Below are 27615 nucleotides of genomic sequence, written 5' to 3'. Positions count from 1 at the left end.
GTCGACGTCACCGGCCCTCTAGCCACCGCCGATCCACTTTTCATTTTCCAATTGTTTTGTCTTAGTCTTACACACCTGGTTTCACTCACCCAATGACCTGTTTATTATTTAACCCTCTGTTCCCATGTTTGCTTGTGAGTGATTGTTTGTTGTTTTGTGGTCCGTATTGTGGGCTTGGTAATTCTCTTGTATTTTGATGAATTTGAGTAAAGTTACTTTTATTTACTCATCTCTGCTGTCCTGCGCCTGACTCCTCTGCACTAGCTACACATAGATCCTTACAGAATCACTCACCCGCAGAATGGAGTCAACGCCCTCCCAGTTGCAGTGGAGGAGTGCGTTCAGCAGCACGCGACCATGTTGCAACGTCTGGGCACAGCCATGGATCGCGTGCTGCAGACGATGGATCGTTGAGAGAGGAGGAGATTTTCCAGCGCCTCCACCAGTCACACTACAACAGGTCCCACTGTCCAACCCTCTTCCACCTGGTCCCAGCGGGATTCGACTCGCGCTCCCGAGGGAATATGATGGGACGGCTGCCGGATGCCAGGGGTTTCTTCTACAGCTGGAGCTCTACCTGGCGACCGTCCACCCGGCTCCTTCGGGGCATGACAGTGTGTCCGCCCTCGTCTCCTGCCTCACAGGCAAAGCCCTGGAGTGGGCCAACGCCTTATGGAGTGAGGGAGATGCGCCGTTGGACCATTATGCAGAGTTCACCCGCCATTTTCGGGCAGTGTTCGACCACCTGCCTGAGGGTCGAGCGGGCAGGGGACGAGGAGCGCGCAGGATTTCACCTTGGACTTCCGGACCCTGGCCGCCAGCGCGGGATGGAATGACAGGGCCCTGATCGATCACTACAGGTGCAGTCTGTGCGAGGACGTCCGTTGGGAGTTGGTCTGCCGAGACACCACCCTCACATTGGACCAGCTGGTGGACATGTCCATCCGGCTGGACAACCTGCTGACTGCCCACGGACATCTGGACCTGTCAGTTCGATCCCCCAGCAGTGCCCCGAGGTGCTGCACTTAGGGCGACCGGAGGAGGGGCCATTCCCTGCACCATCTGTGACCGCAGAGGGGACACTGCTGGTCGGTGCTGGGGGGGTTCCTCGGGGAGTCGAGGCAGCAGGCAGGGCACTATCGTGTCACCCCAGGTGAGTCGGCACCAGGCTCACCCAGAGCCCCCTGTTGCTCACATGTATGTATTTATTTCATTTCCTGAGATTTACCCGCATTCCCAGCATAAGGCGCTAGTAGATTCAGGTGCAGCTGGGAATTTTATTGACCGTTCATTTGCTCATAGTTTAGGGATTCCCCTTGTTCCTGTGGATATGCCCTTCCCTGTGCACGCCCTAGATAGTCGACCATTAGGGTCAGGGCTGATTGGGGAGCCCACCGCTCCACTTGACATGGTTACGCAGAAGGGTCACAAGGAGAGAATCAGTCTCTTCCTTATTGATTCTCCTGCGTTTCCCGTGGTGCTGGGCCTACCCTGGTTGGCCTGTCATAACCCCACTATTTCGTGGCAACAGAGGGCTCTCAAGGGGTGGTCACGAGAGTGCTCAGGGAGGTGTGTGGGGGTTTCCATCGGTGCGACTACGGTGGAAAGTCCAGACCAGGTCTCTACCATGCGCATCCCCTCAGAATTTGTCGATTTGGCTTTCGCCTTCTGTAAGAAGAGAGCGACTAAATTACCACCCCATCAACGGGGGGATTGTGCGATAAATCTCCTAGTAGACGCAGCACTTCCCAGGAGTCACGTGTATCCTCTGTCACAGGAGGAGACGGCGGCTATGGAAACATATGTATCCGAATCCCTGGGGCAGGGATACATTCGGCCCTCTACTTCACCTGCCTCCTCGAGTTTCTTTTTGTGAAGAAGAAGGGGGTTTGCACCCGTGTATTGACTATCGAGGGATCAATCAGATCACAGTGAGGTATAGCTAGCTACCCACTGCCTCTCATCGCCAGTGCGATCGAGTCAATGCAATGGGTGACCTTCTTCACAAAATTGGATCTCAGGAGTGCTTACAACCTGGTGCGTATCCGGGAGGGGGACGAGTGGAAGACGGCATTTAATACCACCTCAGGGCACTATGAGTACCTCATCATGCCGTACGGGTTGATGAATGCTCCATCAGTCTTCCAGGCCTTTGTTGATGAGATTTTCTGGGACCTGCACGGTCAGGGTGTAGTGGTGTATATCGATGACATTCTGATATACTCCGCTACACGCGCCGAGCATGTGTCCCTGGTGCGCAGGATGCTTGGTCGACTGTTGAAGCATGACCTGTACGTCAAGGCTGAGAAATGTCTGTTCTTCCAACAGTCCGTCTCCTTCCTAGGGTACCGCATTTCCACTTCAGGGGTGGAGATGGAAAGTGACCGCATTTCAGTCGTGCGTAATTGGCCAACTCCCACCACGGTAAAGGAAGTGCAGCAGTTTCTAGGGTTTTCCACCTACTACCGGAGGTGTATCCGAGGTTTTGGTCCGGTAGCAGCTCCCATTACCTCACTGCTGAAGGGGGGACTGGTGCGGCTGCAGTGATCGGCTGAGGCGGACATGGCTTTTGGTCACCTGAAGGCTCTGTTTACCTCGGTTCCCGTGCTGGCTGATCCGGATCCCTCTTTGGCATTCATAGTGGAGTTGGACGTGTCCGAGGCTGGGATAGGAGCCGTGCTCTCTCAGCACTTGGGCACACCACCAAAGCTCTGCCCCTGTGCTTTCTTTTCGAAAAAGCTCAGCCTGGCGGAGCAAAACTGTGATGTGGGGGACCGGGAGCTGTTGGCTGTTGTCAAAGCTCTGAAGGCGTGGAGACATTGGCTTGAGCGGGCTAAACACCCTTTTCTCATCTGGACTGACCACCGCAATCTGGAGTATATCTGGGCGGCGAGGAGACTGAACCCTCGCCATGCAAGGTGGGCCATGTTTTTTTACACGTTTTGTTTTCACTCTATCCTACAGACCAGATTCCCAGAATGCTAATGCAGACGCACTGTCCCGGATGTATGACACAGAGGAGCGGTCCATGGATCATATTCCCATACTTCCAGCTGACCGGTTGATCTATTGGGCCCACACGTCACCCTCCTCCGGTCACCCTGGCATCGGTCGGACGGTGCGTTACCTTATTGGGAAGTACTGGTGGTCCACCTTGGCCAAGGACGTGAGGATGTATGTTTCCTCCTGCTCGGTGTGCGCCCAGTGCAAGGCTCCCAGGCACCTGCCCAGAGGGAAGTTACAACCCCTACCCATTCCACAACGGCCGTGGTCGCACCTGTCGGTGGACTTCCTGATGGATCTTCCTCCCACACAGGGCAACACTACAATCCTGGTCGTTGTGGATCGGTTTTGTAAGTCCTGCCATCTCCTCCCTTTGCCCGGTCTCCCTACAGCCCTACAGACTGCGGAGGCCCTGTCGACACACGTCTTCTGGGTCCCCAGTTCACGTCCAGGGTCTGGAGAGCGTTCATGGAATGTTTTGGGGTCTCGGTCAGCCTCACCTCAGGCTTTCACCCCAAAAGTAACGGGCAGGTGGAGAGAGTAAACCAGGATGTGGGTAGGTTTCTGCGGTCATATTGCCAGGACCGGCCGGGGGAGTGGGCGGCGTTCATCCCCTGGGCAGAGATGGCCCAAAACTCACTCCGCCACTCCTCCACTAACCTCTCTCCTTTCCAGTGCGTATTGGGGTATCAGCCGGTTCTGGCACCGTGGCATCAGAGCCAGATCGAAGCTCCTGCGGTGGACGAATGGTTTAAGCGCTCGGAGAAGACCTGGGACGCCGCCCATGTGCACCTGCAACAGGCCGTGAGGCAGCAGAAGGCGAGCGCCGACCGTCACCGCAGTGAGGCTCTCGACCCGGAACCTGCCCCTCCGCAAGCTGGGTCCGCGGTTTGTGGGGCCATTCAAAGTCCTGAGGAGACTGAACGAGGTATGCTATAGGTTACAGCTTCCCCCAGATGACCGTATTAATCCCTCGTTCCATGTGTCTCTCCTCAGGCCGGTGGTGGCTGGTCCACTCCAGGAGTCTGAGGTGCGGGAGGTCCCTCCGCCCCCTCTGGACATCGAGGGGGCCCCGGCGTATGCTGTTCCCGCCATCCTGGACTCGAGGCGTCGAGCGAGGGGCCTTCAGTACCTCGTGGAGTGGGAGGGATATGGTCCGGAGGAGAGATGCTGGGTGCCGGTGGAGGATGTCTTGGACCCTTCGTTGCTGCGGGATTTCCACCGTCTCCACCCGGATCGCCCTGCGCCTCGTCCTCCGGGTCGTCCCCAAGGTCGGTGCTGGCGCGCTGCTGGAGCCGCGCGTCAAGGGGGGGTACTGTCACGACTTCCGCCGAAGTTGGCCCCTCTCCTTGTTCGGGCGGCGTTCGGCGGTTGACGTCACCGGCCTTCTAGCCACCGCCGATCCACTTTTCATTTTCCATTTGTTTTGTCTTAGTCTTAGACACCTGGTTTCACTCACCCAATTACCTGTTTATTATTTAACCCTCTGTTCCCCATGTTTGTTTGTGAGTGATTGTTTGTTGTTTTGTGGTCCGTATTGTGGGCTTAGTAATTCTCTTGTATGTTGATGACTTTGAGTAAAGTTACTTTTATTTACTCATCTCTGCTGTCCTGCGCCTGACTCCTCTGCACCAGCTACACATAGATCCTTACAGGAATATTGGATCAGGTAATGATTACTATTTACTTTTTTTTTTGAGAACACGATTCAATACGGTCAATCTAAGCATCAGAATAGAAATACCCCTGAGGACATAGTGATCTGTGTCTGGCCTGGGTGCATGTGTGTGTTTGCGTGTGCATGTTCATTTTACTCAGACTGTATCAAAACAACAGTCTTCAATTAGCACTTCAACTGAATCAGCCTCCTCATTTTGACAAGCAGCATCTTCAATGAGCGAATCTTTACGTTCACCCATTGAAGATTCAAAACCCAACTTGTTCTCATGCGTTCTATGTGTCCCGACATTTCTACATGTCAAAATCCACAAATCAATTCCCTCATTTGATTCAAATGTTTACCAGCCTTCCTCTGTCATCACATCACACAGCACAGTGACATGGAAGTGATTAGCAGAATCACAGCTCTGACACTAGTTGTTTTAGCTCTGTTTTTAGCTCCAAATCATTTATGCAGTTGTGTGTGTGTGTGTGTGTGTGTGTGTGTGTGTGTGTGTGTGTGTGTGTGTGCAGAGATTGCCAGTATTTCTGTTACATGTATTTGAAATATGTATTTCAATTACTTCTGAGTACACTCCAATGTATTTTGTAACAAGATACCTTCCAGAGCTGTATTTTGAAAATACAAAATACTTTTTTATACAATTTTTTATAGCTGTTCACCCTGCATTGGTATCAGAAGTCTGACACTATGGTGTGATAAGTGCATCTGCTAAATGAACTAAATATAAATGTACGTATATGTAAAATTAACAATTGCAAAGCATGCTGAGTATTATTCAAATGATCACCGCCCCGAAATAAAGCCAATAATTAATACCCAGTGTATTATTTTGGTATGTTCATTTTCACATATACATTTGGTAATTTAGCAGACACTCTTATCCAGAGTGACTTACTGAACTCAGCAAAAAAATAAGCGTCCCCTTTTCAGGACCCTGTCTTTCAAAGAAACATTCGTAAAAATCCAAATAACTTCACAGATCTTTATTGTAAAGGGTTTAACTTCATTAGGGTAGGGGGCACTATTTTCACCTCCGGATGAAAAGCGTGCCCAAAGTAAACTGCCTGCTACTCAGGCCCAGAAGCTAATAATGTCTGTGAGTATAAATAATGTCTGTGAGTATAACAGAACTGATATGGCAGGCGAAAACCTGAGAAAAATCCATCCAGGAAGTGGGATTCTTTTTTTTTTCTCCATTAAATGCCATTACAGTATCCATTGACTTAGGACTCAAATTGCACTTCCTATGGCTTCCAGTAGATGTCAACAGTCTTTAGAAATTGTTTCAGGCTTGTATTCTGAAAAATGAGGGAGTAAGACTACTTTGAATGAGTGGACCATTCAGTGTCCCAGAAGTTTTTTATGCGCACGACCAAGAGCACACCTTTCTTGTTTTCCTTTTATATTGACGAAGCTATTGTCCGGTTGAAATGTTATTGATTATTATGACTAAAAACAACCTGAGGATTGATTATAAACATCGTTTGACATGTTTCTACCAACTTTATTGATACTTTTGGGGTTTTTCGTCTGTCTGTTGTGACTGCCTTTGAGCCTGTGGATTACTGAACAAAACACGTGAACAAAACGGAGGTTTTTCAATATAAAGAGGGACTTTTCCGATCAAAACGAACATTTATTGAGTAAATGGGAGTCTTGTGAGTGCAATCATATGAAGATCATCAAAGGTAAGTGATTAATTTTATCACTATTTCTGACTTGTGTAACTCCTCTACTTGGCTAGAGGTTAAACACTGTTTCCCATGCTTGTTCAATGAACCATAAACAATTAATGAACATGCACCTGTGGAACAGTCGTTAAGACACTGACAGCTTACAGACGGTAGGCAATTAAGGTCACAGTTATGAAAACTTAGGACACTAAAGAGGCCTTTCTACTGACTCTAAAAACACCAAAAGAAAGATGCCCAGGATCCCTGCTCATCTGCGTGAACGTGCCTTAGGCATGCTGCAAGGAGGCATGAGGACTGCAGATGTGACTAGGGCAATAAATTGCAATGTCCGTACAGTGAGACGCCTCAGACAGCGCTACCTGTGACGGACAGCTGATCGTCCTCGCAGTGGCAGACCACGTGTAACAACACCTGCACAGGATCGATACATCTGAACATCACACCTTCGCGACAGGTACAGGATGGCAACAACAACTGCCCGAGTTACACCAGGAATGCACAATCCCTCCATCAGTGCTCAGACTGTCCGCAATAGGCTGAGAGAGGCTGTACTGAGGGCTTGTAGGCCTGTTGTAAGGCAGGTCCTCACCAGTCATCACCGGCAACAATGTCGCCTATGGGCACAAACCCACCATCGCTGGACCAGACAGGACTGGCAAAAAGTGCTCTTCACTGACGAGTCGCAGTTTTGTCTCACAAGGGGTAATGGTCAGATTCGCGTTTATCGTCGAAGGAATGAGCGTTACACCGAGGCCTGTACTCTGGAGCGGGATCAACTTGGAGGTGGAGGGTCCGTCATGGTCTGGGGCGGTGTGTCACAGCATCATCGGACTGAGCTTGTTGCGTTACAGGGAAGACGTCCTCCTCCCTCATGTGTTACCCTTCCCGCGGGCTCATCCTGACATGACCCTCCAGCATGACAATGCCACCAGCCATATTGCTCGTTCTGTGCGTGATTTCCTGCAAGACAGGAATATTAGTGTTCTGACATGGCCAGAGAAGAGCCCGGATCTCAATCCCATTGAGCACGTCTTGGACCTGTTGGATGGGAGGGTGAGGGCTACGGCCATTCCCCCCAGAAATGTCCGGGAACTTGCAGGTGCCTTTGTTCAGGGACACATTATTCCACATTATTCCACTTGTCTGTGGAACTTGTTCAGTTTATGTCTCAGTTGTTTAATCTTGTTATGTTTATACAAATATTTACACATGTTAAGTTTGCTGAAAATAAACGTAGATGACAGCGAGAGGACGCTTCTTTTTTTGCTGAGTTTATTTACAGTCAGTGCATTCAACTAAGGTAGATAAACAACAACATATCACAATCATAGCAAGTAAAAACATTTCTGTAACCGTTACTGAGAATGATGTTGCTGTTCGAGCTGGCTGTGTGTGTTTTTACCAGTAACATTAGTGCAAACAAAGTTTGCCAACCAGAATCATCGTGGAGCTGAATGCTCACCTCGACACAGCATTTGTTTATAGGCTAATTGGGGCATCCATACAAGTGTGTGTCAGCTGCCTGGCAACAGAGGAAAGAGAACTAAAAGTATGCAGTAAACGAGTGATGGTGTGACTCAGTGATGAGCTTTAATGAGGACCTCTTCTCATCCTCCCCTCTTTTCCTCTCCTGTGGGTATTTAATGTTTTACAGTGTCCCAGCTATTTCCCCTCTGTCTCTAACGTTGTGGAGAGTTGCATTTTAAATATACCCTCTGCCAAACAGCAATGGAACATTCACTGAAATTCCACTGTGCAGAAAAGCTTTTCAAATGACCTGGAAGTACCATTCTCCAAGTGCAGCTGGCGCAAACCTGACCTCCAGCACACAGCAGGTCAGAGGTTAAACAGAGGTACTACCTTTTGTTTTCTCAAGCTTCCCAGAGCCCTGCTGGGCTGAATATACCCTGCTAATCTACTGCCTAGAGCCGAGGCAAGAGGTAATGTCCTCAAGTCTGTCAAGTCTGACACACCCACACCGACACAAAGAGTGATAGAGAGATAGAGAGCGAGAGAGAGAAAGAGCGAGAGAGAGTGAGCGAGAGAGCCTAAGCCCTGTATATGAGCCTCTTATTAAAGCCTGCAAAGACTTGGCTCTAGTCACTCAGACAGAAAATCCAGTCTTATTCACATGGGGAGGTGAGGCTTTAGAGTTAAGCTATTACTATAGCTCATAGCTCCATTCTAAATCACTAGCTGACTGATGGAAAAGAGACCATTCATCCAAAATTATCCATTCATTAGAAACACACAGCCTCCACTTTTCTGCATGTTTGTGTGTTTACCGTTATAAAAGCTGTTCCACTCACCCTCTCCGCAGACTGTGCTGTCCCGAAGAAGATAGGGATAAACGCCAGCCAGATTATGCAGGTAGTGTACATGGTAAATCCAATTGGCTTGGCCTCATTGAAGGTCTCCGGCACTCCCCTGGTCTTGATGGCGTAAACAGTGCATGTGACCATCAGTAGGATGGAGTAGCCTAAGGAGCAGATCAGGGACAGGTCGGAGATGTCGCACTTCAGCACGCCGCGAGCCGCTGCCGGGTCCTGGGTTCGCTGCTCGCCGTAGTCCACGAAGGTGTGCGGCGGGTCCACCGCGAACCACACAAACACGCCCAGGAGCTGCACCGAGATCAGGGAGAAGGTGATGGCCAGCTGGGAGGCCGGGGAGATGAACCGGGGGGCGCTGACGGACTTCTTCCCTTGCTCGAAGATGCGATGGATACGGTTGGTCTTGGTGAGGAGGGCCGCGTAGCTGAAGCACATCCCCAGACCCAGAAAGATCCTCCGGAAGGAACACACGCCCACATCGGGTGACGCAATCATCAGGAAGGTGATTGCATAACACAGGAAAATGCCCGTCAACAGCACGTAGCTCATCTCACGGCCGGACGCCCTGACGATAGGCGTTTCGTTGTAGCGGACGAAGGTGACGATAACGAAGGTGGTGGTGATGATGCCTAGCATTGAGATGAAGACGGGAATGACGGCCCAGGGAGAGTGCCACTCCAGCTTGATGATGGGGATGTTCTGGCAGCCCGTTCGGTTGGCATCGGGGCGCTGTTCGTAGGGGCACAGTTCACAGCTGAACTCGCTGGCCTGGAAGTGATAGCCCTCGCAGCGCTCACAGTGCCAGCAGCACGGCACGCCCTTCACGATCTTCTTCCTCTCACCCATCCGGCAGGGCACGCTGCACACAGATGCCGGGAGGGACGGGTCGCCTGCCCGCCACTGCATGGCCTCTACCTGGGGTCATAAGGTCACAGGAGAGAGGAGAGACCAATTAGAGGGCAGATAGGTTGGGACTCAATAATGGTTTTGGTTCTAGACTGTTTCTGGCTAAAGAATGTTCTGACTAGAATAGTTCTGTGTAACAGCTACCTTCAAAGCCTACCATTGTTAAACTGTTTGTACCTGCATAAACATTTCCCAAAGGGCAACTCACAAAGTAATTAGCCAAAGAAGAACTTCTTATCATTTCCCTTGTGCTGCCTGCTAGGCATAAATCTAATAGAAATTAAACTGGTGTAATCAGAGCTGGCACAAATTGGCCATCTGCATCAGACTGATGCAGTACGTGTGTATTAATCCGTTTAAAACACAGCTCAGAGTGATGGGAACGGAGCTCCTCTCTCTATCTCTGAACAGGCACACAAAGTACTGATCCAGCAGAACTAGAGGAAACTGGCTGGCTGGGGATCCTGCTGAGAGCGGGAGAAATCTAGAACTAGATTCAATTACTAATATTGGGTCAAACTACTGAGTCATCAGAGGAGAAATGAAACCTGTCCGTGTGTGTTGTTTTAGTTTGGTGTTTTATTTCCCTTCAGTGCTATTATCTCTTCCTGTTTTTTTTGTGGTAAAGCGATAGCCGGCCATGCTTGAAATATGAACGCTCAAAAACACATTAAGCCTGGCCACGTACTTTTTCGGGGGGTATAATTGATAATTATTACCTGATGAAAAAAATACTTTAGGTCTCATTAAAGTTACCCCATAAAGCATTATGAGCATGCCATGAAAGAAACGAATGTCCACCGGCACAACTGGTCCTAAGGGAAGAGATTTACCCCGAGAAGAAACAGTAACTTCCGCCACTTGGGTGGATACTTTTTCAATTATTTGGATACCTATTAGTAACTTTGAATTCAAAACAATGTTGAAGTGAAACAAAATGTATATGGAATGGGGATATTCTGGCTCTAGTTCTCAGCAGCCAGCCGAGAGGGAATAGTAGGCTGTTGCTGCCTCCCAGTCCAGCCTAGGTAAATAGATTGAAGAACAAAGAGAATGCGCAAGAGAAATTCAGCCAAGTTCAATAGACAATGAAGATCAGCATTTGAGCCTAACTTCCATTTTTCTCCCAGCCAAGTCTCCAGTCTCCAAGTCTTCAGAGTCCAGTCAATATAGCTTCTACAGTCCGAACTTATCCGCTTATACTGTACCTTTGTGAATGATACGTGCAGGTAAGCATTAAGTAAGGCAAGTCAGATAGATCTTGAGCATTGTAAGGTGTAGGTGTACAGCTATATATGTGTGCTGCCTGACTGCTCTCCACACACACGCACACGCACGCACGACCAGAGCAGATGGTTTAAAGATCCCTCAGAGAGTACAGCCCAACCGTACAGCCCAACTGTACAACCCAACCGTACAGCCCAACCGTGTGTAAACACATTGCTCGTTTACCAAGGCTGTGTATCTCAGACAGGCATGTAGAGTCATTAAGCTATAAGCCCCGTCATCTCTCCTCCTGTGGCCTGAATGTGTGTGTGTGTGTGTGTGTGTGTGTGTGTGTGTGTGTGTGTGTGTGTGTGTGTGTGTGTGTGTGTGTGTGTGTGTGTGTGGTTATTCCAATCAGTAACAGCTGAATAACAAGTAGCTGCCCATTGAAAGTCAAGCACTGAGCAGTAACTGTATGCATGCAGGAACACATACTACTCAGAAGTACTGTAAGATCATAGGACAAAAAAACATTGGGGAGAGATGGGGACCCAAACATGACACGAAAACACGTTTTGGATGATAACGAATGAATAAAAGTTTCAAGACTGCACAAATGCTGACATCTATGAAATGTGCCTGATTTCAGAGCTGTTTGTGCTATAATGCCAAGTCGTTTGTCGGTCATTGTCATGCCAAACATGTTGACATGGCGGCACAAACAGCGCCGGGACCAGGCTATGCATGAATGCCTCTGAATGTGACACTTTATGACAACACTAGATCACAAAAGATAGTATTGCTATTATGTTAGTCTCACATTTAGGTGTAGTTTGTTGGTCCAGGTGCCTATGACCTTGTATTCTCTGGTAGTGCGGTTGGTGCTCTGGTACTGGAAGATGTCGTACCGTCCGGGGGCGTCGCCGTTCTCATTAAACACCACTGGAGTACCGGCACTTCCTGGAAGACAGAGATGGTGGAAAATGAGTTCTGCATTTTCACACCAACTTACAATTTGGTCCAACACAAAATATTTTGGGACTAACTTATATATACACCTTAACTATAATTACACATGCTTGGGTATTACCCACTGTATGTTGTAACTATGGTTTAAGGTCTGTTTGTTACAAAGTGGGAATCTTTTTCCGAAGTTCATTCAGTAGTCTCGGGCTCAGGTGTCACACATATGTGTGTGTCTGTATGAGTGTGTGTGTGTGTGTGTGTGTGCAAACAGCCTCTCCCTCTCCCTTTCTCTCACTGGTTCTCTCTCCTCTTATGAAGCTTTGAAATTCCAATATTTCAGCGCGGCGGCAGAGCGGGTGGAGAATCTGGCCCATCAAAGCAGTAACGTAATTACAAATATAAATCTTAAAAGAGGTGTGCATTACTGACATTCCTACAGAAAGCTGTGCGTCATGGCAACGGTGGATCTATCATATCTGTATTTTCTCTCTCTCTCTCTCTCTCTCTCTGTACATCCCCAAGCGATAATGAATGAGAAGATTTCCAGTGGACTCTGGGTAGCCCATTATCTCTCTATCTTTAATCTGCCTCCACACAGCCGCCTGGACCGACGCTACTCACACACACAGACACACACACACACACACACACACACACACACACACACAGACACACACACACACACAGACACACACACACACACACACACACACACACACACACGCCTGCCACAACTCAAAGACACTAGACGCCGCCGTTCGCCCATGTCTGCCTATCTGTTCGTCTGTCTCCTCCTGCCTTACATCATTAGTACAGAGAAAGAATTGTCCAGACTGGTTGTTGACTCATTTGTCTAGTTTTTGTCTTTGACAGAATTTATGACAAGAAAATTAAACAAAAACAAGTTAAAAATCTGGCACCCAGGCTAAAAGTTGTAATGGCTTGTAGTGCAACACAGCTCCCTATAAAATCAGGACTACACAGGGCGTCATTTGGCTTTGGTCCAAAGTAGTGCACTGCATAGGGAGAAGGGTGCACACACACACACACACACACACACACACACACACACACACACACACACACACACAAACACGTGAGTCCAGTAAGATAGCCCTCTGGTTGATGCTGCAGGGAAGCAGAACAGTGAGTGGGCACGACTTCTTCTCGTCTTCTTCTCTTTCTCTTCTCCCCTCTTCTCCGTGCATCCCTCGCTTTGCACAGCGGGGGCAACATGCATTGCAAATGGGAGCGGACTCCATCTCATCGGTGTGGAAATGAATCATGGCACAGCCTCAGGAAATGATTTCTGCCTGTCAAATTGGGGTTAATATACGTCCCAATACTGCTCACTGTTCCCTGCCCAACCAATGAGGCCGATTCTGCAGACACGACTGATGCAAGTTGCACACGCACGCATGCACAAACGTACACACACACACACATGCACAGACACACACATACACACACACTTAAATGCACGCAAATGCCCATAGACACACACCAACACATCTTCACACTCACGTCATCTCCGGAAACAGCCTGTCCCAAGCCATATTAGCTACTCCTGATGACAATTACTGGATACAAGCAAGCTGACTAATATAATTGTTCAGTATGTCCCTTATAAGGGCAATTCAAGCACAGCAGTACAATTCAGTGAAGCATGGTTCCAACATGGAGATAGACATTTAAATTTCACACTATTCTGCATCGTTAGCCATGACATTTACTGTGTCAGTGTAAGCAACCACATTTAACCTTCTTTACCACAACATACACACACACAAACATGACAAACCTCAAACTCACCCCTCAGTGGGTAGCCCTAACAACCATTGAACTGGACGAGCCTACCAGCACCACAAAGTCTGTTCATCGACCTCACCCTCATTGTTCTTTTCAGTACATCTCACACGACCAGACACATGCACCCTATCACCCCCCAAAGGAGAATGGGGTTAGAGGCCCTTTAATCGACACACAGGTCTTCAGCTAGTGGTGTGCAATGGTGAGATGAGACTGATGTAGGGAGTAGGGCATTTCAGATCGAAGACTGTTGTTTGAACCTGATCTCCTCCATTCAGACACTAGGGCTTATGTTTGGTCTGAGATGAGGTTGGCTTTCTGCCGTGCAGTTTGTGGGTAGAGAGAATGGATTCTAGGTAAGTTATACTCCTACTAAAAGGCAGGGAGACAAACCTCTGAAGATACAGTTACAAGGCACAGGTTTAGGATCCGCTTACTCTCCCCTAATCCTAACCTAAACCATTAAGGGGAGAGAGATCAGTATCTACAGGCAACATCCTCCTAATCTGAGATAAACACGGCATACCCTGCCAACAGCTCTTCCCTGTGGATCCCAGAGAGAAAGAGAGAGAGAGAGAGAGTTTTAGGCTGGGTAAAATCTCTGATGGGGGAGAGTACAGGAAAGGAGAGAGCGTTGTGGCTGAATGACCGTTGCAGGCTTCAAAAGACTCCCCACTCCCAATCGTGACAGAAACAGAGAACAGGGAGTGTTGTGATAGACCTGATGTAGAAACCACCCTGCAACCCAGATGAATAAAACATAACGTGGAGGAAGGAGCTGAGAGAGTGGCTGAGTGGTATGGCTGCCAGCGCCCAGCAGTGTGGGCCATACATCTATACTGCTAATGGGGGAGACAACACACACACATGCACGTAGGTACACGCACGCAGGAACGCACACACACACACACACAAACGCATTAACGCACTAAAGCGGGCACACACAGGCCCCCAGAAATGAGGACATGTCTTCTCCCCATCCTTCTCTCCATTTTTCCTCCATCCGTCTATCCCACACTAAACGGTTACCTCTGGGGAGGCTTTACCTGGCAGATGAGGAAACTCGACATCTGTGCGATAATAATAACTCAACTCCCACCTCCTCCTAAACATTTACTGTTGATCCTCCCTCATTCTCTCTTGTTCTTTATCTCTCTTTTTTTTATCTCACAGCTCTCTCCCTGTCTTTATCTCGTCTTCACATGTATCTCTTCTTTATCGCCCTCTCTCTCTCTCTCCCTCCCATCCACCTCCCTCTTCTCTCCTATAAGACATCCGCGTTAGCCTAATAATTCACTTGATCATGATCCATTACTTACATGCTTCTGGCATACAGGAGCCTTTCTTCGCTGTACCCTAACCCTCCATCCACCCTGCAGTCGTCATGTGGGTAGCAGTTCCATGCAGTTAATATGGAGAGGGACAATATCCACAGGGTTTATAATGAGATTAGTGCTTCTTGGCTCAACAAGGCAGCTGATTATAATGATTATTAAACTGCCAGAAAGCTGTGACACATAGTTTATCAGGATGTGGAAGTAGAAGCCAGAGCCAGCCTTTTGTTGTGTTTCACAGTGGAAGGGAGCAGAGGCTGTGTAGCCATTGGAGCTTAGAGGTGGGCGGGTGAGTTGGCTAATGAAATAATGGATGAAATGAAAAGATGCTGGTTTTTTTTCTTCTAAACTCAACATCAAGAGTCCTCATGTCAACCGAAGATGTTTTGGCCCCATGATCTCTGAATGCTTTGGATACTTTAGATTTTGTCACGTCCTGGCCAATATATAAGGTTAATTGTTTTGTAGTTTGGTCAGGGCGTGGCAGGGGGTATTTGTTTTATGTGGTTCGGGGTGGTGTGTTTGTGTAAAGGGTGTTTGATTTAGTATTTCCGGGTTATGGTTTATGTTTAGTTAATTCTATGGTTAGTCTAGTGTGTGTGTTTCTATGTTTGGTTGATTGGGGTTGGGACTCTCAGTTGAAGGCAGGTGTTGTCTATCTGCCTTTGATTGAGAGTCCCATATATTAGGGTGTGTTTGTATGTGTTATTTGTGGGTGATTGTTCTGTGCTTAGCCGTGTGCCTAGTCAGACTGTATGTTCATTTTGAGAGTAATTAAAAATCAAGATGAGCATTCACGTACCTGCTGCGTTTTGGTCCTCATTCACCGACGACAACCGTGACAGAATCACTCACCACCAAAGGACCAAGCAGCAGAGGAAGGAGCAGACGGAGTTCGAGTTGGACTGGCGGGAGAAGTGGACTTGGGAGGAAGTTCTGGACGGGGCCGGACCCTGGCATCAGGCTGGGGATTATCGCTGCCCGCAGTGGGAAATTGAGGCAGCCAAGGCAGAGAGGCGGTGGTACGAGGCCAGAGTGGACGCGCTGAAGGAGATGCACGAGAGGCACCCCCAATAAAAAATTTTGGGGGGGCACACGGGTAGTTTGGCTAGGCGTAAGAAGAGCCGGAAGCCAGCTACCCGTGGTTATATGGAGGAGCGTATGGGGTGGAGAGCGCTATGTTTCGCTGAGGAGCGCACTATCTCACCCATACGCACGCACAGTCCGGTGCGCGTTATTCCAGCCCCTCGCAGGTGCCGTGCTAGAGCGGGCATCCAGCCTGGTAGGAGGATGCCTGCGCAGCGCATCTGGTCGCCGGTACGCCTCCGAGGACCAGGCTACCCAACTCCCGCTCTACGCACGGCTACCATCAGGCCCCTGCACAGCCCAGTCTGCCCTGTACGAGCACCCCGCTCGTACAGGGTTACTAGTTCCATCCAGCCAAGGCGGGTTGTGCAGGAGGTAAGATCTAGACCGACTGTGCGCCTCCATAGCCCTGGGTTTCCAGCTCCTGTCTCTCGTGCGGACCCGGAAGTGCGTCAACCCAGTCCGACTCGTCCTGTTCCCGCTCCCCGCACTAGCCTGGAGGTGCGTGTTCATAAGCTGGTATATCCGGTACCAGCACCACGCACCAGGATTATAGTGCGTCAGCCCGCCAGTCAACAGTCATCATCAGAGCTGCCCGCCAGTCAACAGTCATCATCAGAGCTGCCCGCCAGTCAACAGTCATCATCAGAGCTGCCCGCCAGTCAACAGTCATCATCAGAGCTGCCCGCCAGTCAACAGTCATCATCAGAGCTGCCCGCCAGTCAACAGTCGCCAGAGCTGCCCGCCAGTCAACAGTCGCCAGAGAGGTCAGACTGCGCTGAACTGCCAGAGTGGCCAGACTGCGCTGAACTGCCGGAGTGGCCAGACTGCGCTGAACTGCCGGAGTGGCCAGACTGCGCTGAACTGCCGGAGTGGCCAGACTGCGCTGAACTGCCGGAGTGGCCAGACTGCGCTGAACTGCCGGAGTGGCCAGACTGCGCTGAACTGCCGGAGTGGCCAGACTGCCCTGAACTGCCGGAGTAGCCAGACTGCCCTGAACTGCCGGAGTGGCCAGACTGCCCTGAACTGCCGGAGTGGCCAGACTGCCCTGAACTGCCGGAGTGGCCCGAGTGGCCAGACTGTCCCGAATTGCCAGACTGGCCAGACTGTCCCGAATTGCCAGACTGGCCAGACTGTCCCGAATTGCCAGACTGGCCAGACTGTCCCGAACTGCCAGACTGCCCAGACTGTCCCGAACTGCCAGACTGCCCAGACTGTCCCCCGGCGATGCCAGACTGGCCCGACTGCCCCTCGGCGATGCCAGAGTGGCCCGACAGCCTGGAACGGCCGGAACCAGAGCCACCTCCAGAAATAGGTGGGTTGGGGAGGGGGGGTGTCGCACAGTGCCGTCGTTGACGGCAGCCACCCTCCCTTCCCTCCCTTTAGAAAAGGGGACTTTTTGTTGGTGTTGCTTGGGGTTATTTTTTGTTAAGGTGCTTCTGGGGTAGCACCTTTAAGGGGGGGGTACTGTCACGTCCTGGCCAGTATATAAGGTTAATTGTTTTGTAGTTTGGTCAGGGCGTGGCAGGGGGTATTTGTTTTATGTGGTTCGGGGTGGTGTGTTTGTGTAAAGGGTGTTTGATTTAGTATTTACGGGTTTTGGTTTGTTTAGTTAATTCTATGGTTAGTCTAGTGTGTGTGTTTCTATGTTTGGTTGATTGGGGTTGGGACTCTCAGTTGAAGGCAGGTGTTGTCTATCTGCCTTTGATTGAGAGTCCCATATATTAGGGTGTGTTTGTATGTGTTATTTGTGGGTGATTGTTCTGTGCTTAGCCGTGTGCCTAGTCAGACTGTTATTGTCGTTCGTTTTTCGTGTTTGTTATTTTTGTATGTTCATTTTGAGAGTAATTAAAAATCAAGATGAGCATTCACGTACCTGCTGCGTTTTGGTCCTCATTCACCGACGACAACCGTGACAGATTTGCCAGTTGGTCTGAGACTTGATAATTCGCCATTCTTTTTTTTTTATTATTATTGTCCTAGTTGGTCATTAGCGGTTCAGACAAGTTTCAAAACCATCCAAACCTCTAATACCCTCCTTCCCACTGCTTCTCTAAGCCCTACTATCATTAGGCCAAGGGAAGACATTTCATCACTGAGTTATGAGACACTGTCGCTGAAGGAAACACCTTTTTTTTGGAGGGGCTCCAAACTAAGTGGCCCTCAGTCTGATCTTGACAAAAGCCTCCCGTTCCTGTTGACTTCTCCTCGTCCTCTCTTTCCTCTCAAAATAATCAAAATACTTTATCTTCCTTAGAACAGAGCACAGCAAGGGAGGGAGGGAGGGAGGGAGGGAGAAAGACAGGAGGGGGGAAGGGAAGGGGGGAGCAAAAGAGAGGGAGAGAGAGAGAAAGAGAGAGAGGGAAAGAAAGAAAGAGGAGTAGGGAGGGAGGGAGGGAGGGAGGGAGCAGCATTGTTAGTGTGCATAATGAAAGAGAGAAGGCAGCAGCATGTATCCAGGAGGCTAGAGAGACCAGCTGCCATAGCAGATATACCTCCTCTGTTCACCGACTTTAGCAGACACACACACACACACACACACACACACACACACACACACACACAACACAACTCTCATAGGCTATTGAGGCAATGCAATTTCTCAACAAACCAACACGGCAGACAGATAAACTCCCTCAAAAACTCCTTTGTCTCCACTAAGGCCTAATGGATTTCATTATGGTGTTACTATGGCAGAGGAGAGAGAGATCTGCAGGTCCATAAACCTGGTGTTGTCAGTTAGTCTAATGCCAGCATTTTAACCTGCATTAGAGTGAATAAAATGATGCATGTACAATCACCGCCAACACCGCAAGGCTTAACGTTCTATTAATCCTCCAATGGCTATCTGATAGCTTCTGGTCACCTGGGCTGAGGAACTTTTCAGTGTTTGGCGGCCTGGCAGGCATGCGGCAGACAGAGAGAGATGTCTTAAGTCGCCGAAACAGCTGTCTGAGATTTCCGGCTTATTGAACTTATCTCCAGGTATTGATTGCTCTTTTAACGTTGAGAGTGGGGACGGCGGTAGACTGCGCACACACACGGACACACACAGAGAGGTACTGGCGCATCCTTTCTGCGAGCGGCAGCAGCAAATGACGCAACCTTCCAGTTAAGTCTCATCCGTCTCCCCTGTCCAGCCCTCCGGTGGCTCATCCACAGTTTGATGTTGTGTAATACTGGTAATACGGGGACAAAGCACAGAGAAGGAATTGGAGTCTTTAGTTCTCTCTCTCTCTCTCTCTCACACACACACACACACACACACACACACACACTCACACACTCACTCACACACACACATACTGACTCCCCGGCTAAGGGCCCAATTGTTTTGGCTCTTCTGCCCTCTCCATAGAAGGGTAATGGAGAGCCTCGTGTAGGGTGGCCCCGACCAAGACCCCAGTATGGTCGAAATATAGAAGCTGGCACTAGCTCAATAAATAACTTTTTGGTAGAGTAGGAAAAAGTGAGTGGATATTGTTCTCTTTCTCTGACCGACTTCTTTGTTCTTCGTCCGGTGCTTTGTGGACGAGGATAAAATGTTGTTATACAGGATGATAAGATTCGTAGCACTACCACGAGGGTTAGTAGTTGGATCAATACAGTCTATATATCGTCACCAGTGTTCTAAAGTAGAAGTGTAGCAGACCTTTGTGTACGTTTTCTTTCCTTGCTAAACCGGTGGATTCTCACTCCACACTGTCAGGGGACAGGGTAGTTAATGAAGGATCATAAGAACACATCAATGCAATTCAACCACGCTCTACAGACAGACATAGCTGGGAACAATAGAGATGATATTGGCTTGATGTTCAACACTGAACACGGATGAAAGCTCTCTGCTTGTATCACTATGACTCATTTGACGGATAACAAGGAAGTGCGGAGGAGAAAGAAATAACACATTTCCATCCATCCCTTTGGAGATTTTTGGGAGATTTTCTGAAAAGTTCCATTGTCAAAAAAAAACAACACATATTTTCTAAAAGGTTTTGCAGTTTTAGTTGAATGTATTCTGTCAAAGTGCGAAAGTGAAAGTACAGGCTGTAAGGCGTTTTTATTCCTTCCTTCCCACGCACGGAACTACAATTAGGGTGTCTCATAAGACTGAAAAGGAGGGGACCTTGGAAATGTTTTCAGGAATAAAAAAGGGAAGAGATGAACAGTGATGGTGAAGAGTGAAGACCTTATCAAGCTATTCATTAGACCGCCCGAGGATTCATACAGGACAATGGAGGTGACCGGGGTTGTGGGAGGCACTATGTGTCATGTCACACCACTCTGGGCTCTGTTTTAACAAACCTAACACAATGGTACATCTAAGCGCAGGTGGTAACGCTATAGGCTCAGGGATGTGTCCGAAATATTTGTGCTATTTTTCACTATCACAATTACCGGCGCGCTTGCTGGCGTTGGCTCGAAAGGGATGGGTTTTGATGAATAAACGAGCTGTGGGTGTGTCGAGGCTTGGCCCCCCAATGGCCAAACAGAACGTGCTCCGTGGCGAAATATGTGGTTACTTCAAGTTGTGTATTTACAGTCTTTTATCTATTGCCTTGGAATCAACTCCAATTCCAATGTCAGTCAGTTAAAATGTAGACCCGTCTTTGTTAAATACGTTAACTTGAACCTATTTGCAGTCCTCATTGTTCTAATTGGATAGCTTCAATAGCATTCACACTGATATAGGAGCTAGGCCTACTGTCAATAGCATTATGACTGAGTATGGACATGCCAATCACTGTCAATAAGCAAGATTCAATGCAATATTGATGAGGCTTAAAAAGAGAACTAATAATACAACGAAACAACAGGCTGTTTTAAATAGGCTATGTCACACTTACAGGCACCATCATTTCAACAATAAGTACATGTAAATGTAACGAGGCCATAAAATCGGCAGGATAAAAAAAAGACACTCACTGCTGTTGAACCAGCCTTCGTTACAGTAGGCCTAAGGGAGGGCTTGGGTTTTTAAACATTCGAAACGGAAAATATGCCATTTTAACAGGTTAGAGATATGTTCTAAATGACAAGGTTCACCGGTATTCACAGAGGTTCTCATCTCTGGTTTCATGATGGACATGGATAAGTAGCCTACATCGTGGAGGGGGCTTTTACGCACGTCCGAAATGGGACCTGTATTTTATCGACAGTCTTGACTACTTCGCGATTGCATCGGGCAGACAGAAAAATCCTTAATTGAGAGAAGGGGAGGCTATGATTGGTTTTTCATCAAATAAAAACAAAAAAATGTGGGGGGAGGAATGTATGTTTCTAAATACGAAGTATTCAGGTACCAATAGCACATTAGGCTACTCTTGTTCCATGCGCATATGGGTAGGTTGCGTTACGGCTGGATAGGCTGCGTTTCTGCTGTCAAAATTTGTGCCAAGAACGCTAAAACCAGCTTTTGGTTGGTCTTAAATATCCCCATCGGTGCTGCCTAAAATTAGCACTTTGGATCGTGTTTTTAAGGACAACCCTCAAATATTTCCATCCTGCCCATCGGTGCGCAAGTGAGCTGATATATCAAATCAAATCAAAGTTTATTTGTCACGTGCGCCGAATACAACAGGTGTAGATCTTACAGTGAAATGCTAACTTACAGGCTCTAACCAACAGTGCAAAAAAAGGTATTAGGTGAACAATAGGTAAGTAAATAAATAAAAACAATAGTAAAAAAGACTGAAAAATAACAGTAGAGGCTATATACAGTAGAGAGGCTATAACAGTAGTGAGGCTATATACAGGCACTGGTTAGTCGGGCTGATTGAGGTAGTATGTACATGTAGATATGGTTAAAGTGACTATGCATATATGATAAGAGAGTAGCAGTAGCGTAAAAGAGGGGTTGGCGGGTGGTGGGTGGAGGGACACAGTGCAGATAGCCCGGTTAGCCAATGTTGGTCGGGCCAATTGAGGTAGTATGTACATGAATGTATAGTTAAAGTGACTATGTATATATGATAAACAGAGAGTAGCAGCAGCGTAAAAGAGGGGTTGGGTGTGGAACACAATGCAAATAGTCAAGGGTAGCCATTTGATTACCTGTTCAGATGTCTTATGGCTTGGTGGTAAAAACTGTTGAGAAGCCTTTTTGTACCGCTTGCCCTGCGATAGTAGAGAGAACAGTCTATGACTGGGGTGGAGGGGGTCTTTGACAATTTTTAGGGCCTTCCTCGGACACCACCTGGTGTAGAGGTCCTGGATGGCAGGCAGCTTAGCCCCAGTGAAGTGCTCGGCCGTACGCACTACCCTCTGTAGTGCCTTGCGGTCGGAGGCCCGAGCAATTGCCGTACCAAACCAGTCAGGATGCTCTCGATGTTGCAGCTGTAGAACCTTTTGAGGATCTGAGGACCCATGTCAAATCTTTTTAGTTTCCTGGAGGGGGAATAGGCTTTGTCGTGCCCTCTTCACAACTGTCTTGGTGTGTTTGGACCATGTTAGTTTGTTGGTGATGTGGACACCAAGGAACTTGAAGCTCTCGACCTGCTCCACCACAGCCCCGTCGATGAGAATGGGGGCTGTGGTTGGTCCTCCTTTTCCTGTAGTCCACAATCATCTCCTTAGTCTTGGTTACAAGACAGGTAAGTTGCTGAACCTGGCGTTAGGGCTGGTGCATCAGTTTTTACATGACAAAATTGTCCCTGTCCAGGAGCAGACCTAGTAACAGACCTAGTTCCTGTAACACACTCTACAGGCAGTGTATAAACTGGACCACTAGGGTGCGTCCCAAATGGAACCCTATTCCCTATATAGTGCACTACTTTTGACCAGGGCCTGTGCACTATATTGTCCCATTTGGGACGTAGCCCTAGACTATCATATTCATCAGAGCAGAAGTGGTGGGACACACTGGTCCTCAGAAGCTGCATCTGTACGTTACTTCCTTCATATGAGAGACCAATTAAGACATAACGATGACTTTTGATATCTGTCCTACAAAGTGTACAAAGACTTGTTGTGGCTATTTTTCTACATTTACTTCAGCTGCTCATTGAAAACTGAGTCACAATAGCCCGACAGCAACTGAAATGAGATTTTCTCGGCCAATAATAGGTCCCTAAATGTGTTACTTTACAGAGCGTTGTCACAATGACTTACAGTACTAGAGGGGATGTTGTTGGTAGGCAACAACAGAACAGGATGTTCTAGATAAGAGAGGGACTCGGAGTTGAGATGACGAAAGAGACACTAGTCTGTTTGATATCTTGCTTGCATTCTGAGTCAATCCCTCCATGGTGATGACTGATGATGGACCAGGACAAAAAAAGGTGAGAGAAACAGAAAAGAGCTACACAAAAGGGAAAACATCGTCATCATTGACCCAAATCTGAAGTATCATCTTTTTGGTCTAAGAAAAAAGGAAATATCCGCAGCATGCCTACACTATGCAAACCCATCCAACGGCCTCTAGATAGAATCAAGTGATAACACAACGTCTGAAGTGGGCTGCTTATTAATAAGTAAGTGCTCGACATGTGACAAAGCGCACGTCCCAAATGACACCCTATTCCCTTAATGGTGCACTACTTTACAGGGAGCGCACTATATAGGGAATAGGGTGCCATTTGGGACCGAACCAGAATGTCCTTTAGATGACTGTGGAGACAATAGAGGGTGTAGAGACTCAAGCTGAACAGAACAGGAGAACCGGTATCAGATGCAGTCTGCACGGTGTAGCGTGTGATTGCTGCTACAGGCACTGTTCCTTATTGTCTTCGTTCCCCTGGATCTGCAATGCACCACCATCTGGGTGTGCATGTGTGTCTGGGTGTGTGTATGAGAGGGAAAACAAGAGAGATAGGTAGGGAGAGGGGAGAAGTGGAGAGATGGAGGGAGGGAGAGACAGATGGAGAGAGAGAAGTCGGGGAAAAAAGGAGAGAGAAAAGAGAAGGAGAATGAGAGATAATGAGAAGATAAAGGAGAGAGGGAGTGGGGAGTGGGGCAGAGAGAAGGAGGGAAGGGAAAGAAAGGGAGGGATAGAGCTAGGAAGTGTGTGAGCGGGAAGGTGCTCTCTTCATCAGCATGAGTTTCTGTCGGAGTCAGAGAGCACATCGATAACACCTGAACACTGTAGGGAAGGAGGGATATACACACACACTGGGGGTCAGTGGAGGGGTCATCCAAGTGTCCAATCTCATGCTGCTGAGAAAGGTTAGATCTTCTGGCAGGGTTCGGTGGGGAAGGATCATTAATAAGTGCACCGGTGTGTGTGTGTGTGTGTGTGTGTGTGTGTGTGTGTGTGTGTGTGTGTGTGTGTGTGTGTGTGTGTGTGTGTGTGTGTGTGTGTGTGTGTGTGTGTGTGTGTGTGTGTGTGTGTGTGTGTGCGTGTGTGTGTGCATGAGATATCTCCACGCCTGGTGTGTGTTTTCCCTAGATTGTTCTGAAACCTCACTACTGAATTAGGCTCTTCCTCTCGCTGGATTGATTTTCCGCCTGTTTCGGTAAGCAAGGGGATTGTGGCCTATCAGATCAGCACAGCTCCTCTAAGTTGCATTTGATTGGTATGGATCCCTGGCCCCCCCTCGCATGTCAAGGGCACTGTGGATGGTCCGACTCAATGCCCTCCTAACGGGTGCAGATGAGCTGCATACTAAACTACAACAAGGAATATGACCCTAGTCATAGACTGTTCTCTCTGCTACCGCATGGCAAGCGGTACCGGTGCGCCAAGTCTTGGTCTAAGAGGCTTCTAAACAGATTCTACCACCAAGGCATAAGACTCCTGAACATCTAATCAAATGGCTACCCAGACTATTTGCCTCCCCCCCCATCTAAGGTGCTGCTACTCTCTTTTATTATCTATGCATAGTCACTTTAATAACTCTACCTACATGTACATATTACCTCAATTACCTTGACTAACCGGTGCCCCCGCACATTGACTCTGTACCGGTACACCCCGTATATAGCCTCGCCACTGTTATTTTACTGCTGCTCTTTAATAATATTTTTTACAAGGTATTTATTATTATTTTTAACTGCATTGTTGGTTAAGGGCTTGTAAGTCAGCATTTCATGTGAGGTCTACACCTGTTGTATTCAGCATTTCACTGTAAGGTGAATTCGGCGCATGTGAATTCGGCGCATTTCACTGTTGTATTCGGCGCATGTGACGACAAATAAGATTTGACTTGATTTGAATAGAAGTGCGCTCTGCTGACGTACAACTGACTTAAAGTCTCATCTTTCCGTCTCTCGCTCGCTCGCTCGCTCACGAACACACACACACACACACACACACACACACACACACACAAACATATGTAACATTATCCAATAACAGCCCTAAACTTGCTACTGTATGCCAGACATGATGTGCTATAAGAGGCTGTAGCTGAACAACACAAAACAACACGAGTCTACAACATGATCAGTCCCCAGCAGAAAACACATTCCCTCCTCTGGTATCATTACTATTAACCTCCTGTTGAACTCCAGAGGGGCAGAAATCGATACCAACACAACCTGCTGCTTCTCTGTGTAGTTAGCTTGAAAGCATCCCGTCGAGTATCCCCGGGCTTGTTGAAGACGAGATACTAGATGTAACAACATCAACAGCCCTACGGCAATTCATCTTGTGCCTCTCGGCATTGAAAAACCAGCAGCAGTCAATAGAGAGAAGATTTACTGATCTCTAGTAAGTAGTCTGGTAAAGTGCAGTTTGTCAGGCCTGCTTTCTGCTCTGTGCCCTTCTACATTCATCTCAGTCAAGTGGGCAGTGACATTTAGCTCTATTAAGGGAGGTTACTGTCTAAAATGGTGGTGAAGTACTATGTTACCAGTGGCTTTAGTATTCATCGGGGCTAGAATGGCCATAGTAGGACTTGAACCAGCAACCTTGTGTTATCAGCTCAATATCTTAGCTATCACTGCCAAGAGATCCAAACCCTCAGCGAGAAGTTGCAGGTGCTGTACTATGCTGAAAAATATATATAAGCCCAACATGCAACAATGTCAACGATTTTACTGAGTTACAGTTGATACTGTATGAAGAAATCAGTCAATTGAAATAAACTCATTTGGCCCTAATCTATGGATTTCAAATGACTGGGCAGGGGCGCAGCCATGGGAAGGCTTGCGAGGGCACCAACTTGGGAGCCAGGCCCACCCACTGGGGAGCTGGCCCAGCCATTCAGAATTCGTTTTTTCCACACAAAAGAGTTTTATTACAGACAGAAATACTCAGTTTCATCAGCTGTCCGGGTAGCTGGCCTCAGATAATACCGCAGGTGAAGAAGCCGGATGTGGCGTGGTTACACGTGGTCTGCGGTTGTGAGTCCGATTGGACGTACTGCCAAATTCTCTAAAACGACGTTGGAGGCGGCTTATGGTAGAGAAATTAACATTCAGTTCTCTGGCAACAGCTCTGTTGGACAAAACTTGAGATATCTGTGGCATTGTGTTGTGTGACAAAACTGCACAGTTTAGAGTTGACTTTTATTGTCCCCTCTGACATGCACTGTCAACTGTGGAACCTTATATAGACAGGTGTGTGCCTTTCCAAATTCTGTCCAATCAATTGAATTTACCACAGGTGGACGCCAATCAAGTTGTAGAAACATCTCAAGGATGATCAATGGAAACAGGATGCCCCTGAGCTCCATTTCTAGTCTCATAGCAAAGGGTTTGAATACTACTTACCTAAATAAGGTATTTCAGTTTTACATTTTTTCATACATTCAATTTTTTCCCACTTTTTTTTGCTTTGTCATCATGGGTTATTGTGTGTAGATTAATGAGGAAAATGTTTAATTTAATACATTTTTTAATAAGGCTGTACTTAACAAAATGTGGAAAAAGTTAAGGGGTCTGAATACTTTCCGAATGCACTGTATGTTATGTAGTTCAGATCCCCAAGAACACAGTAGCCTCCATCATTCTTAAATGGAAGAAGGTTAGAACCACCAAGACTCTTCCTAGAGTTGGCCGCCTGGCCAAATTGAGCAATCGGGGGACAAGGGCCATGGGCAGGGAGGTGACCCAGAACCCGATAGTCACTCTGACAGAGCTCCAGAGTTCCTCTGTGGAGATGGGAGAACCTTCCAGAAGGACAACCATTTCTGCAGCTCTCCACCTATCAGGCCTTTATGGTAGTGTGGCGTGACGGAAGCCACTCCTCAGTAAAAGGCACATGACAGCCTACATGGAATTTGCCAAAAGGCACCTAAAAGACTCACAGACCATGAAAAACAAGATTCTCTGGTCTGATGAAACCAAGATTGAACTATTTGGCCTGCATGACAAGCGTTACGTCTGGAGGAAACCAGGCACCACGGTGAAGCATGGTGGTGGCAGCAGCATGGACTGAGAGATTCATAAGGATTGAGAGAAAGATTAACAGAGCAAAGTACAGAGAGATCCTTGATGAAAACCTGCTCCACAGTGCTCAGGACCTCAGACTGGGGTGAAGGTCCACCTTCCAACAGGACTACAACCCTAAGCACACAACCAAGACAACGCAGGAGTGGCTTCGGGACAAGTATCTGAAGGTCCTTGAGTGGCCCAGCCAGAGCTTGAATCCGAGCGAACATCTCTGGAGAGACCTGAAAATAGCTGTGCAGCGACGCTCCCCATCCAACCTGACA

The 27615-nt window shown here is 48.0% G+C and overlaps 1 protein-coding gene across 2 annotated transcripts in view; it reads right to left on the bottom strand.

The window, feature by feature from the left end:
- LOC106609203 (metabotropic glutamate receptor 8) overlaps nt 1-27615 on the bottom strand; it is a 264733-nt gene that overhangs the window by 25410 nt on the left and 211708 nt on the right. For both annotated transcript variants that reach the window (XM_045721976.1, XM_045721975.1), the window contains exons 8-9: nt 11644-11783; nt 8691-9626 (exon numbers count right to left, since the gene is read on the bottom strand). In XM_045721976.1, coding sequence (XP_045577932.1) covers nt 8691-9626; nt 11644-11783 — 1076 coding nt within the window. The remainder of the gene's footprint in view (nt 1-8690; nt 9627-11643; nt 11784-27615) is intronic.

The sequence above is a fragment of the Salmo salar genome, chromosome ssa07 (assembly GCF_905237065.1).
Source record: "Salmo salar chromosome ssa07, Ssal_v3.1, whole genome shotgun sequence".
In the NCBI taxonomy this organism is placed as follows: domain Eukaryota; kingdom Metazoa; phylum Chordata; class Actinopteri; order Salmoniformes; family Salmonidae; genus Salmo; species Salmo salar.
The sequence above is the reverse complement of the archived record's forward strand: the minus strand, read 5'-3'. Positions and strand labels throughout refer to the sequence as shown.